This window comes from Brachionichthys hirsutus, chromosome 13 (genome assembly GCF_040956055.1).
Source record: "Brachionichthys hirsutus isolate HB-005 chromosome 13, CSIRO-AGI_Bhir_v1, whole genome shotgun sequence".
Classification (NCBI taxonomy): domain Eukaryota; kingdom Metazoa; phylum Chordata; class Actinopteri; order Lophiiformes; family Brachionichthyidae; genus Brachionichthys; species Brachionichthys hirsutus.
Window position 1 is genome coordinate 7,758,251 of NC_090909.1, and position 14,742 is coordinate 7,772,992.

General features: G+C 48.4%; 1 protein-coding gene across 1 annotated transcript in view; it reads right to left on the reverse strand.

The window, feature by feature from the left end:
- angpt1 (angiopoietin 1) overlaps nt 1–14,742 on the reverse strand; it is a 49,338-nt gene that overhangs the window by 14,775 nt on the left and 19,821 nt on the right. Inside the window, exons 4-6 of the mRNA XM_068747109.1 lie at nt 14,408–14,640; nt 3,382–3,509; nt 2,328–2,429 (exon numbers count right to left, since the gene is read on the reverse strand). Coding sequence (XP_068603210.1) covers nt 2,328–2,429; nt 3,382–3,509; nt 14,408–14,640 — 463 coding nt within the window. The remainder of the gene's footprint in view (nt 1–2,327; nt 2,430–3,381; nt 3,510–14,407; nt 14,641–14,742) is intronic.

A 14,742-nucleotide genomic window follows, 5' to 3' on the forward strand; every position in this document is an offset into this window, starting at 1 on the left:
GCTTTCTCTCCCTTTTCTACATTTGAGCTCACTCTCGATGAGATGTTCCTTCCTGCCTTGTTCTCAGCTTCATCCAGTGCCTCCTACTGCGGCTTTAGCTCAAGAGGAAAAACGTGAACTCTGCATGATCCTTCACATCCAAACTTGATCTTCAGATTAGATGATGAAGACGATGACAACCTGGCCAGTCACATTGTTGGAGTGAGGATTGCATTTTCAATTACACCTCTAAAATATATTTGGATGGGAGTAAAGTTTATGTACATGTTGTTAATGTTTGTGGTGACAGTACTATAAAAAAAAAAAAAATCATCCATCCATACTTTTTTTGAGATGAGACGATTGCAATCTTGCTGGATGTTGCTGGAGCCCGTCTCAGCTGGCGAAGGGGCGGGAAGTGGGTGCACCCCGGATGAGATGCCAGCTCATCGCAGGGCCTCACGGAAGACATGAAAGTCATGCATGCTCACACTTACAGCTACGGACAATTTGGTGTGATCAATTCACCTAAAGCTGCATGTTTTTTTGTTTTATTTTATTTGTTAGATCTTTGTTTTCTTGTATTGTTTCCCCTCATGCCGTCTATGATATCTGCCTCTACCTATGCTTTCACATCTACTGAGTGAATCACAATGAATTTCAACCAAGTCAGAGTTGGTGATTTGTTGGAACAGTGCGAGAGCAAACAATGTCAGCTTTGGATGATCATTTTTATAAAGGTCTACTTTTGACTGTAAATTTATGTTTCGTTTATTAAAAGATAAAAATCCATCTCTGTCGGCATCCTTCTTTAATGGTGCCAGATACATTGAATCATGAAGCTGTAGTTGTACATTTCTAGCCACTGTTGCAAAACTTATTTACACACCAAAATCTGGGAACACAATGAAATTCTCCTTTACTCTGTTCCCATGCCTGTTTATCTTTCACATGAAGCCAACAGTTTAAATAAGTTAACTAAAATGTTTTCACAGGTTGAACTACAGTTAACAATTTCAACGGTTCATTCGTGTTCCGCTCAAGGCTTTAGCAGCAACGGTTGGGAATAATTGTTCTCCAGGCACCATTTTCAAATTTAAAGTGTGGGTTGTCAAAATGAGTTGCAATATCGAATGTGACGCGTTATCCCATGTCGATGTCCTTATGATAACATTTTAATGGCAAAACAGTGTCCTTGTTGCCAAATCTGTTCATGGTCTCCCAATAAAATAGAATGTAAGATGGGATTGTTAGCCAAACGCTGCATTTCATCTGATCTGCACTGGCCTCTTGGTAGAGAGAGAGAAAGGAAGAAAATGACCACCGTAATAAAACATTATTATAAAATAGCATGACCTCCAGTCTGTTCAAGGACAAGATTGTTAACACTAAGTTATTTGATCGGTTCTAAAAATGTCAAGCCAACGTCCATGAGTGCACTCGTGTTCTACAATGGACCCCAAGCTGTCCGTAACACCTGCTCCAAGCTGGAAGGATTCCATCTCTGTGTTCATCGGTGCTTCATTTTTAGGTCACATATTTATTTATTAATTATCCCTGGCTTGTTTCAGTAATTCACCGTCAGTTAAGCACTTTTATTTGATGCATCTTGGGAGTTCGCTCAATTACTGACACATTTCTACATTAAGAGCGAAAGGAATAATTCATGTGGAGCATAAAAAGGCAGATTACAGCAGGCAGAGTGGCAGCTAATGGCGGGTATATGCAGGCGATTTACAGGGCAAACGCATTCGCCTCCAGTGCCAGCAATAACAAATCCAATTTACTGCCTAAACACATCTTACGCTAAAAAATGTTAAAACTCGGGGGGGGCACATAGATCACTCCTTGATGACAAACAGATGAAAGTGTTGGCACAGCGCTATAGAGACTAAACAACTGTGTTGTTTTTTTACATTTAGGTAATCATTTCCTGTTGGAAACGAAGGAAAAATAATAATAACTGCGTGTCACTGAGACCTGAGCTGGAGGAGCAGAGCAACTCTCAGACACCCTTGACAACATGTCTCGTACAAAGTCGGAGGAGGAGGAGGAAGGTCCTCCTGAGGATGAATGATATTTGGCTGAAGCGTTTAAAATGGTTTTTGGATCAGTGGACCCTGGGTCTTAATTTTCAACATGTCCGATCAGACCAAAAAAAGCACACACACTTATTATGACCCCCCTGTTGAAATGTGTTTTTGAAAAAGAATGCCTAACTCAGTGCACATTTTTGGAATTCATGAGTGCATTCTCTGACGTTGGATGTGTGCTGACTCGCCGTGTTGCCTTTACGGGATCATTAATATCACCGTGCTTTTCGTGGAGAATAATTTGTCTCGTCTCACCATCTTGTACTCCTTCCATGTTCTTTGGAAGTCCACACTGCCGTCTTCTCTGTGTTGGATGACCGTCCATCCGCCACCGGCTGTTTCCATGTCACAATACACCTACACAAGTGATGGGAGGGAAGCGCAAAAGGAGGGTGGGAAACATATCTATGGGAGTAGAGGAATGCTCACGGCACCCCTAGGTCTTTGCGCACAGTTTCAGGGTGCAGAAGATGCATTGTAACATCCAAAGTGACTCTCAGCGGCATTAACAAACAATGGAGAGCTTTTAGGAAAATCATTTGGTGTCAGACACTCCCCCCCCCACACATCTTACATGATGAATCATATTTTGGAATGCAGCATGTCTGTGTCCTCCTCTTATTTAATCAGTGTCTCCTCATCCCGCACCAACTCCCAGGAGATGTTTCCTCATCAGAAGGTCTCAATACTCCAGGATCAAAGAGGAGGCCCTTGGTGTGATGTGGCCCTTAACCTTGGACCTCTCTGTGCGTAAGCTGATCATGCAAGACTGGTGCTCTGTCCAGGGTGTTCCTCTTTGTTTTGAGGAGGAGACCCCCGGGTGGAGTGGAGAGGGTCTCTCCACCTCAGCTCGCCCACACAGCTGAACATACATGAACGCAGCCTGGGTATAATTAAGAAAGTATCCCTGACATCACTGACAAAACTGAACTTTAAATTCATAAAAATAATAATAATAATAATCTAATCCTGCATTTATATATATATATATATATATATATAAATAACTGATTGCTGAGGTTATTTATTCTCAACAATCAAGAGGTGTGAGGATTGCGTAGAGGATAAAGCCTAATCAGTTCAGTGTTTCCCCTGTTTCACGCCTCTCCCTCTGCTAAACCCCTGAGAAGCTGCCAAGTGTATTTTCAGCTCTCAGTGTGCCTGCAGCAGTTCGCACCCATCATTGACACTCATCAGTCCAGTGGTGGCCGGTAAACTTAGAGGTGATTCTCAATTTAACTGGAAAGAAATATGTGAAACCCACAATGAAAAAAACAGTCTTTTTTACAGTACAGTTGAGCCTTCGCACCTTTTTGGTGTCCTGAGGATTTATCTGGATAGAGAAAACTCCACTCTTGCGGAAGCCAGCCTGGTAGAGGTCGGCACAGTCACGGAAATTCTTCTCTTCATCAACGACCTTTGTGCTATTGGGCACGGCTGTGGGTAGGAAGAGAAGAATGGATGGCGTTAGTTTACAGTTCCACCAAGGGGAACCAAGCACAGCTAATAAACCTACACGGAGCCCTGGAGTGGAAAATAGCTGGCTGAAAATGAAGCGGGAAGATTGATATGGTCTCAGGTGGATGGCTTGAGTGATCCTTGATTATGGATCACTTTGAAAATGTCATTAGCGTTGCCGTCAATGGAGCTTCAAAATGTGTTCCTCAATATCTCGGTCGATTAGGGTGGAGAACTATCTCACCACCGGATTTCATCTGGATCCGATCCAGAATGAGGTCAGGAAAAAAGATTACATTTTAACATTGACAGCCCCATTTACGGATTCAAAAATCAGTTAAAAATATCAACTCCGATTCACTTTAACTTTTTAATGGAACAATGAATATTGTTAAATTACATTAAATTGTTCTTGACAATTTACAACCTTTTGATGATCCAGATCACCATGTTGATGGTGTAAATCTAATTAGGAGGGGAATGAGCTGCTTGGCGGAGGTCTGCGCTCTCTCTCTCAGTGCTTTTCTAGTCTTTACATAGATTTAGGGGTCGGCTGCAAGTCTTAATCACTTTACAAATTTGCGGAATTTGAAAGTGGCGACCCCCCGCGGGACAAGTCCTGACTTATAGCAACATTTCATCTGCTGCATTGCTGTGGAAATTCACATAAATTCCGTGTAAATTGGTTTGAATGTTACACAAGGCGTCTGTCAGAAGCATTAAATGATCTGTACAGACAGGCCCAGGTGACTAAACAGCTGATACAGCAGAAAAATAAAGCCTTTAACGATACGGATGACAGTTTAATGGTGTGCTGTGACAGTGCATGCTATTGAATGGTCACCCGCCATGGAAACTCTTGTGCCAGAAAACTATGGCAATGATCAAACAAACAAACCTTGAACAAGATTATTTATCCCTTTTGTAAATCTGTACACGTCAAAGCAGAGAGTCTATAAGGAGGCGATGGGTGAGGTCTCACTGCGAGTGTACTGGAACGACCAGATACAATCTCTGACTCATTAGCCAGTGAAAAGCACTTTATTGACTGGATGGTCTTCCACTCGGAGACGAGCCCCGAGACTTTGACAGACCAGCTGCATCCATTTCCATCTGTAGATAATTATGGCGGCACTATTTTGAAACTAAGCAAGGGGCTAAGGACAAAATACTACAAGCTATAAATTTCAAGTTCCTGTTATAACAAGTGGTTTATATTTACCTTCGAAGCCCTTGTTATGCTGGTGGAAATTCCTTCTGATTTTCTCCCCCCCCCGTTCTCTTTTTTCCTCCCATATAAGGGGTTTACCTCAGATTTCACACCATTGTTTTTTGTTATTGGAATTGTTGCGTCAAAGAGGATGTCAAGAAAAAGTGAAATGTGTCAGTGATCCTTGGCCTTCACTTCTGTGCGCAGAACGTCCCTGTGGGACACAGGAGGCTTATTTAGGTGTACTATCTGAGCATATTGACAAAGTATTAGGTGTCAGCGACAAGAATCTCCTGCTGTCACAGGTTGACAGAGTAAGCCCTTGCGCTCCAGATTCTAATACAACAAAGAGCGGTCCCGTCAGGCGGTAATTTACCCCAAGCCGAGCGACGGCAGAGCGCCTTTTAGAAGCCAGATCATTGTCAGAGGGGAACTTTGCAGTCTTCAATATGTAAGCGTGTGAACAATTATTGCACAATCTCATTTGAAATCTCCCGTTGTGAAGAGAGCTTATTTGGTGAGGGACCTGATGCTCTAGTGGTAGCGCTGCTCCTTTGAACAGCTTGCTGCCCAGCTCATAAAAAAGAAAAAAATATTATTTATGTCATATTATTTGTTTACAGACAAATATTTTGTGGTTCAGCAGGGACTCGTATTCAGTAGGGGGGTTCATGTGAAAAGATCAGCAGGGCTTGGGTGTTTGCATAAATCAGTACTCTTGCCAAATGAGCCCAAATACTTGAACTAAAGAGAGTGAGTAATGGAGCTAAATGCACTTCCATAGACATCACCGCTCCCATGTGACTAGAAAAGCCACAGAGGGTTTAAGTGATTCCATACGAAATCCAATGTAATTTTCTGGTTTATTAATATTGTAGCGATCGCGCGAGATCACGTGAGGCGCAATGCATCATGGGAGTGACGGGGTTGGGCGGTTGGCACCAGGAGTGAGGGGGGTGTAACGTTGAAAGACCCCAGCGTGGCATCCATTTTGCAGTTAAGTTGTCCTGTGTTGATAAAGGCACTTGTTGACGCAAGCTCGGTTCCGGTGTGGTTCTTCGCTCGCTACATTGGTGTCAGAAGTGGGATTTCCGACTTCCAGAAGGATGGAGATGGAAATCAACGAACTCGAGCGAGCAGTCAGAGCCATGCTGAAGGCGGACCGGCTTCCTGACGGCTCCAGCGCGCCGAGGCGTCCGCTGCCCCTGCTGGCCGGGCGGGCCGCCGCAGCAGACGCACCGAGGCGTCAGCGCCCCCTGCTGGCTGAGCAGGCCGCTGCAACCGATGCACCAAGGCGTCCACCGCCCCTGCTGGCCGAGTGGGCCGCCGCAGCAGACGCACCGACGCGTCAGCGCCCCCTGCTGGCCGAGCAGGCCGCTGCAACATCCATGGAGCTCCAACATCCATGGAGCTCCGCTGCAACAGACGCGCCAGGGCGGTATCGCCCCCTGCTGGCCGAGCAGGCCGCTACAACAGACGCACCAAGGCGTCCACTGCCCCTGCTGGCCGAGCAGGCCGCTGCAACAGACGCGCTGGAGCGCCATCGCCTCGTGGCCGGGGGAGACTCCAAGGCGTCAGTCAAGCTGCCCAAATACAATGGGATGACGCCGCTAATGCCCTTCCTCGCCCAAGTCCAACTAGCAGCATCGTACAGTGGCTGGAGTGATGAAGAAGCCGCTGTTCACCTGGCCCTAACGTTGGAGGGGAAGGCAGTGCAAGTGCTCCTTGATCTTGCCCCGGCGGAGCAGCAGGACCTCCACACCTTGACAACTGCACTACAGAGGCGGTTTGGACAGCGGCTTTTCACTGACCAGGGCAGAGAGCAGCTGGCCAGCCGACACCGCCAGGAAGGGGAGAACCTGGGCACCTTTGCTGCAGACGTGCAACTGTATGCCCAGCAGGGCTATCCACATTTTGATGCAGCTGTTCAAGGTGAACTGGCCCTCAATGCCTTCCTGCGGGGGCTCACACCTGAAAGACTGCGCCAGCATGTTCGCCTCGCCGCGCCCAAGTCCGTCAACGAGGCACTGTATGAAGCTGAACGAGCGGAGGCGGTGCTCTCCAGTCAGCCTGCACCACAGAGGGGTCCTGCTCGACAGCCAAATGTCAGAATGGCTGACTATGAGGAAGGGGGGGCGCCCGAAGAGACCCGCCAAGCCACGCCATCGCCACTGCAGCTCCAAAGAAGACCTCCGCGCTTCCAGCGGGCCCCCCGCTCAACTGACCGCTGCTACCGGTGTGATGAGGTCGGTCACATCGCACGGGATTGTCCTGCTCCTGCTCCAAAGGCCAGACGGGCGGGAAACGACAGCGGAGTGACTCAATGAGGGGGCTGCCACTCCGACCTCCATACCCCCTCCAAGGTAGATGCACGCTGGTGGGCCGCTGTGGCCATACCAAAGGACTGTATCTAAACTGCTGGCTTGATGGACAGCCCTGCCAAGCCTTGATGGACACGGGGTCCACCATCTCCCTGGTAGGCACCGACACTCTCGCCTTACCTTCCACTGCGTGGACGCCAACCGACACCAAGCTGATGACAGTGACAGGGGAAACGGCTGTCATGGGGGGGAGCAGGCGGCTGACAGTGAGGGTCGGAGACCAGGAGGTGATCCATGAGTTCTGGCTCGCCAACATCCAGGACCAGTGTATCATCGGCCTGGACCTGCTGAACCGCTGGGGAGCCCAGGTCGACGTGGTAGGGAAGGCTGTCACCCTTGGCGGAGAGCCCATGAAGCTCCAGGCTGGCCGAGAGAGTGGGAACCGACCGAGGAGGCGCCACCAATCAGCTGCAGTTCAACGGCGGCTCAGCAGCCTGGCACAACCCCAACCTGCCCCAGAACTGCCCACAGGGTCAACTGTCGCCCCATCTACAGAGACAACCGAGGCCATATACCAGCTATGGCTACGCAGCAGCGATGGCCTAAATCCCCAGCAGCGCCAGCAGTTGAAACACCTCCTTGATGGCTACAAAGACATTTTTGCTGCCAAAGATAAGGACTGTAAGCAGACTGGCCTGGTCCAGCACACCATTGAGACGGGTGATGTTCAACCCATTCGCCTACGACCTCATCGGCTGGCCTTTTCTAGACGGCAGACGGCGGAGGAAATGGTTCGTGAGATGCTTGCCGCTGGTGTGATTGAGCCATCAGATAGTCCATGGGCTGCCCCGGTTGTCTTGGTGAGGAAGAAGAATGGCTCCTGGCGGTTCTGCGTAGACTACCGGCGCCTCAATGCAGCCACCAAGAAAGACTCCTACCCACTCCCTCGCATCGATGACGCCCTCGACTACATCGCTGGGTCCAGCTGGTTCAGTTCCCTTGATCTCCGCAGTGGCTATTGGCAGGTGGAGCTGGCCCCCGAAGCAAGACCGAAGACTGCCTTTACCATCGGCCAGGGGCTATGGCAGTTCCGTGTCATGCCGTTTGGACTCTGCAACGCACCAGCTACGTTTGAGCGGCTGATGGAGAGGGTGCTGGCCGATGTGCCGCGGAGTCGTTGTGTGGTGTACCTTGATGACCTGCTGGTGCATGCCACTGACTTTGACGGAGCCCTGGCCAACCTAGGTGAGGTTTTTGCTGCCATTCGCCAGGCCGGGTTGCGACTGAACCCTGCCAAATGCCATCTGCTGTCCAGGGAGACGGAGTTCTTGGGCCATGTGGTTAGCGCTCGTGGTGTGGCTACTAACCCAGCGAAGGTGGCTGCAGTTCAAGAATGGCCAACCCCAGCCAACGTCAATGAGCTGCGGAGCTTCCTGGGGCTGGCTTCATATTACCGGCGGTTCGTCCAGGGCTTTGCCACCATTGCCGACCCACTGCACCGCCTCACCAACAAGGGCCAGCCGTTCAACTGGGACGACAAATGCGCAGCCGCCTTTGCCCAACTCAAGCGAACTCTCACTGAAACCCCAGTGTTGGCGTACCCCAATGCTCAGCTGCCCTTTATTGTGGACACAGATGCTAGCAACGTCGGCGTCGGGGCTGTCCTCTCCCAGCAGGGAGAAGAAGGAGAGCGTGTGGTGGCCTACTTCAGTCGAGCGCTGAGCAGAGCAGAGAAGAACTACTGCGTCACCCGTCGGGAACTACTGGCAGTGGTCCTGGCCCTGCGGCAGTTCCGGCCGTATCTGCTTGGGAGCCACTTCCTGCTCCGTACTGACCACGCATCGCTCACCTGGCTTCTAAACTTTAAGAACCCTGAAGACCAGGTGGCCCGCTGGCTGGAGGTCCTCCAGGGATATGACTTCAACATCCAGCATCGGGGGGGGCGACTTCACGGCAACGCTGATGCGCTCTCCCGGCGTCCATGTGCAGCGGTAGAGTGTCGCTACTGCCGGCGGCAGGAGGAACGGAGCCAGATGACACTCAGCGTGGCCAGCGCCAGCCCCTCCAACGATGGAGAAGGATGGCTCCCGCTGACCACTGAGCAGCTGAAACAGCAGCAGGAGGCTGATGTGACCCTTGCATTGGTGGGGGGCTGGCTGGAGGCGGGACGCCGTCCTGAGTGGGCCGAGGTGTCTGCCCTGGGGCCCGAAGTGAAGGCTTACCACTCCCAGTGGGGCAACTTCGTGGTCCGTGACGGAGTGATGTACCGGAGGTGGCAAACGCCAGGACGAGGGTACGACCTCCTGCAGCTGCTGGTGCCAAGGGCCCTACGGCCCCAAGTTCTCCAGGCGGTCCATGGCTCGGTGGGGGCGGGGCACTACGGGAATGCCAAGACCCTCAACCGCCTCAGGAGGCGATTCTACTGGCCGGACTGTCGGCGGGAGGTGGAGTTGCATGTCCACTGCTGTGATGCCTGCACGGCCCAGAAGGGACCGACCCAGCGCTCCCATGCCCCGCTACAGCAGTATCTGGTGGGGGCCCCGATGGAGAGGGTTGGAGTCGACATCCTGGGGCCCTTTCCAGTCACCAACTCTGGCAACCGCTATGTTCTGGTGGCCATGGACTACTTCACAAAGTGGCCAGAGGCGTATGCGGTCCCAGACCAGACCGCGGCTACGACCGCAGAAAGACTGGTGGAGGAGATGTTCACCCGTTTCGGAGTCCCTAACGAGCTCCACAGTGACCAGGGACGGAACTTCGAGTCCCAGGTCTTTGGGGAGGTCTGCCGACGGCTGGGGGTGAGTAAGACCAGAACAACTCCGCTTCACCCGCAAAGTGATGGGCTGGTGGAGCGGTTTAACCGTACCTTGGCCACCCAGCTTGCCATCCTCACCAGTCAACACCAGAAAGACTGGGACCGTCACTTGCCGCTGGTCCTGTGGTCCTATCGGTCCGCTGTTCAGGAGTCCAGCCAGTGCACGCCTGCCGCTCTTATGTTTGGGAGAGAGCTCCGGACACCGGTGGACTTGGTGTTTGGTGCCCCGCCAGAGCCGGAAATCCCTGGGGGGCCGGAGATGGACTATTTTCGCAGGCTGAGAGAGCGCCTGCTGGTAGTACACGACTACACCCGCCAGGCCCAGGCGAACTCTGGCGTTCGGCAGAAGAGGGGCTACGACGTCCGTTGCAGAGGACGGGCCTTCATGCCAGGGGACAAGGTGTGGGTCTACTGCCCTGTCCGCAAAAAGGGGATTTCTCCGAAGCTTCGCAGCCACTGGCAAGGCCCCTGTGACATCATAGACCGCTTGTCTGAGGTGGTGTATCGGGTGCGGATGTCCGGCAAGAGACGCATGGTGGTGCTGCACCAGGACAGACTCTCACCGTACCGACCCCTCGTCCCGGATGCTGGGGAGGCGAGTGGTGGCGGTAGTCCGTGCGCCGGCCCCTGTGACTCTCCGCCTGGCACGGCTCCTGCCAATCCTAGACGACCTGTTCGCCGCCGTTGCCAGCCGGGGTATTTAAGAGACTTTGTGTTGGGTGATGGGGTCGCCGAGGGCGTCTGACCCCTCAGGTGGGGGCTATGTAGCGATCGCGCGAGATCACGTGAGGCGCAATGCATCATGGGAGTGACGGGGTTGGGCGGTTGGCACCAGGAGTGAGGGGGGTGTAACGTTGAAAGACCCCAGCGTGGCATCCATTTTGCAGTTAAGTTGTCCTGTGTTGATAAAGGCACTTGTTGACGCAAGCTCGGTTCCGGTGTGGTTCTTCGCTCGCTACAATATATAAAGGATGTATAGCACAGTTTCAATATCAAGAGATGACAAGAGAATCATGGTTGTTGTGCGAAATGTACAATACATTTAGTATTAATCACGTTTTCAATAGATCAAAGAACATATACTGTGGGTGAAACACGTCTGTGAAAATTCTATCCTCTCCGTATTTGAATTGAAATCCATAAAGCGACTGCCATTTATACACCAAGACTTGTGGTTACACTAAGAAATAAGGACAACTACGTACTAGAAAAGTCAACCCTGAGTAGAATTATGGAAGACAAGCTGCGTCATAGCTGCATATTCATCCAAAACCATAATCTTCTCCTATATTTAACCAAGTTATTTAGTACCTAATCTGGTACAACACAGCCTCTTGTGACCCCAATAATGCATTCCGGCATCCCAGTGGACAGAAATGTCCCACTTCCTGGATTTATTAAAAGATTACCACGAGAGCAAATGTGCATTTTATAACATGATTAGCAAAGCAAGCGCAAAAAAGATGCATATTTTATTTGCATACAGCTACATCTAGCTGAATGCATGCAGGGTGTTTGCAAATTAAGAATCAAAATCAATAAATAAACAAACAAACCTCTAAAAAAATATTTCCCCATTTAACAAACACGTGAAAAATATGCATCTAATAAAAATAATCAAGGCCTCTGAAGTGACTTCCAATAAAATTGCACAATTTGCAATTATTGAAATTTGTATTTGCAAGGATTGTTTTCATTCGGTTGATTAGTGAACATAAATATAAAACTTTGCAGCACTTAAAACGTTGGTTGTGATAGCAATGGGATGGTTTGGGAAGGTATCGTATCCTATAAATTCCATTTTATGTGATTACTCTCTTCAAGTAAATAAGCAGCTGTAAAAATGATGAATGTCCTTCATTTTGCCGGATTATAGAAAACCATTAAAAAAAAATCAGATTTGACAGGGCTTTTTTCCCTTCTTTTTTTGTGTTCCAAACCTGATGCCAATTACTGTTAATAACACTGTGGCTCATTGCACCCCAATGAGGTTTGGGTAATGACTGCAACCTAAACAATCTCTCTACTACTGCATCTGGCCACATGAAAACACTTCACTCAGTCTGCAGTGTCTGAAAACATGCTGGAAACTATCATTTCCAGAATATACATGCATGGCAAAGTGGGAAAATATATATGTTTTAACATATGGTATATTTTTGAATGTTATAACTCAGTTTATAGGTCATTTGAGCCCATGTTTTCAAAGTACTGCCTGGGCAAGCAGATAATCTATGGCAGTAAATCCTAACCATTTCTTAACATGAAAACAATCATCCATTTCCCCAAAACAAAACCTCTCTAAGATGGAAAACGAGCACTCGTTTCTTTAAATGGCATCAATAAATAGCTTGCATATGCATCACATATTCATTGTGATCTACCGATTCCGTCACGTCCTTCGGACGGGTCTTCCCCCAGGAGCAATTGCAGTTTGACATACAGGTATTTAGGTAGAGGTGAAGAAAGGGGAGACCTCTGACCTGCATGCCCAATGCAACCTTCAACACTACCATTAAAGAGGAAAGGATCAGCCACAGAGCAGCAGAGGCCACAATATATTTCTATTGCCTCCCATTAGGGCAACCAGTAACCACAGATGGGTGGTACCCTGTTTAAAAAAAAAAAAACCTAAGACATAGCGGCAAAAACAAACAGAGACTTTTGTCAGACTTGGCAGATTGCAAAGTCAGTAAAATACAGAATGCATAAATACATGTGGTATGCATAAATCTAGACTAAATAGATTGAGGGTGAATATAGCCTTTGTTGCATGGAACATGAAATTACAAAATGATAAATGTAAGGTCCGTGTTAATCACGTGCAGTAGTCGTCCCTTCACGATTCCTACATCCTTTCTGGTTGGATGGAAAATTGGAAGGAATCGCTGTGAGGTCCTGTAGGAAATCCACAAATGAAATTGGGGTCACAACCATAGTACAGAGTCGGACATGTGTGTCATCTCTCCTGTGACCAATGGGGATGTAACGCCAATGTTGAGATCAGGTGGGTTTTGGTATTTAAACAGCTCAGAGAGGTAAATGAGTTAACTCAGTTTGACCAGACAGGAAAGGTCACGTTGCTGTTGGGGTCAAATGCAAGGCCGAAAGGAACCTCTCATCTCTGGTTAACAGAAGGGGAGAATAAAAAGAGGAAAAATCTTATTTGATGCTCCGGTTAAGTGCAAATGCTAATAAGTGTGGAAAGGAAAAGAAAAGTGCATCACGATCATGCTGTTTCATAAGAGGCACAAACCCATTTAAGAACCATGTTTCTTCCTTCATGCTGCTCTCAATGGTGTGTCCCTGTGTCTCTCTGTATGGGGGTGAGGTTTCTAGAACTGCTGTCATCACAATGCCTGAGGGTTGTAAAATCAGAGTCGAAGCTGCAACATCTGACCAGAAAAAATTCAAAAACAACTTTGAATGCGCCTCCCAGTTTACGAATCACACGGCCGGTTCGCAAACTTTCTTGACAGCATTTTGTGGTTTGGCAAGTTTGGCAGGTATTTTCTCGGGTCGGGGTGGACAAATTCTGGGCCAATCTATAAGCAAACAAAAAAAGAAACGATGACAAGTGTTCTCCTCCACTGAAACATAAATATTAAAACTTTCTTCAGTTGGATGGAGTGAGGCAGTTGCGTGGTGGACATTGTTGATTTAGTCTCAGGGTTTCAAAGCGAAACAAATGTAAATGCATACATCTGCTAATGGCTCCGTGATGATATGAAACATTACCAACTTAATTCTCATGATATTTTGACAACCTTTCTCTCTCAGTGACCCTGATACTGATTCAGTCTTTGGAAAGGAACTAAACTAAACTCCAGCCTAACACGATGGCCAAGAGTCTTCTTTTAACTCTTTCAGTGCTATTAACGTCTAAAGACGTTTTTTTAATAACCCAAACATTCACTGCCAACCCTGACATTGAAATCTGCCTCTCTTTAACGGCCAATAACTCCAGAACAGAAAATAGTAGGAACACACTTTTTTTTCGAATGAAAGAAGGGACTTTGATCTTTCGTTTGATATGTTTGGTGTTTGCTTAGACATAGTAAATAATATTATTTAGGGATTGGAAAATCGGGCAACAAACTGGGGCACTCAGCATATAGCTGGGCTGAAAATGGCTGGCACTGAAAGAGTTAATGCTGATGACCTGCTTCTCCTTAAACACTTGGCCTGAAATTCCAAGTTTAAGAGCAGTCTGGAAGAACTTTGACTATTTGCAGGATATTTTTCATTCTAAACAAAGCCACAAAGGCCAACTTCATGGTGTTGCTTGTGGAGCTCAATGACGTATCATTCAGTAGCAAAGAGCAGTTAGCTGACATGTGCGTTAGATGGTTGCACCAGTTTCCGTCTAACCATGAATGCCAAATGAAAGGATTTCCATCTGCATTTCACAAACTCTTATTTAAAATGTGCAAAGAAATCGCTTGAAGCCGTTTCCAGCAACCTGCTAAAAAAACACACACAAACACACCAAGCCTCTTCATCTGTCAGGCTTTGATTGCATTGATCTTACCTCCATCTTTGGAGCAGATATTGAGCAGGTTATGGACGGTGTCCATCATCTCCTGCTGCTGCCTCTGCAGAGCTGTGCTGTTTCCTGAGCTCCGGCTCAGCTGGGCTTCCAGCTCTCTGATAACTCCACTCTGGCTTCCCACCAGGGCCTGGAGACTTCCCTTCTCCTGCTTTAGTGTCTCCAGCTCTTCACGGTGCCTTGTCTCCATTGCTATCATCTTCTGCTCCAAGAGGCTGATGGGCGGGATAAGTTAAAGAGAAGTTACAATGTCTGTCTATATAATCTGTCGAATTTATTAATTGTAATCACTCTTTATCATAAATAAATCCATGTTT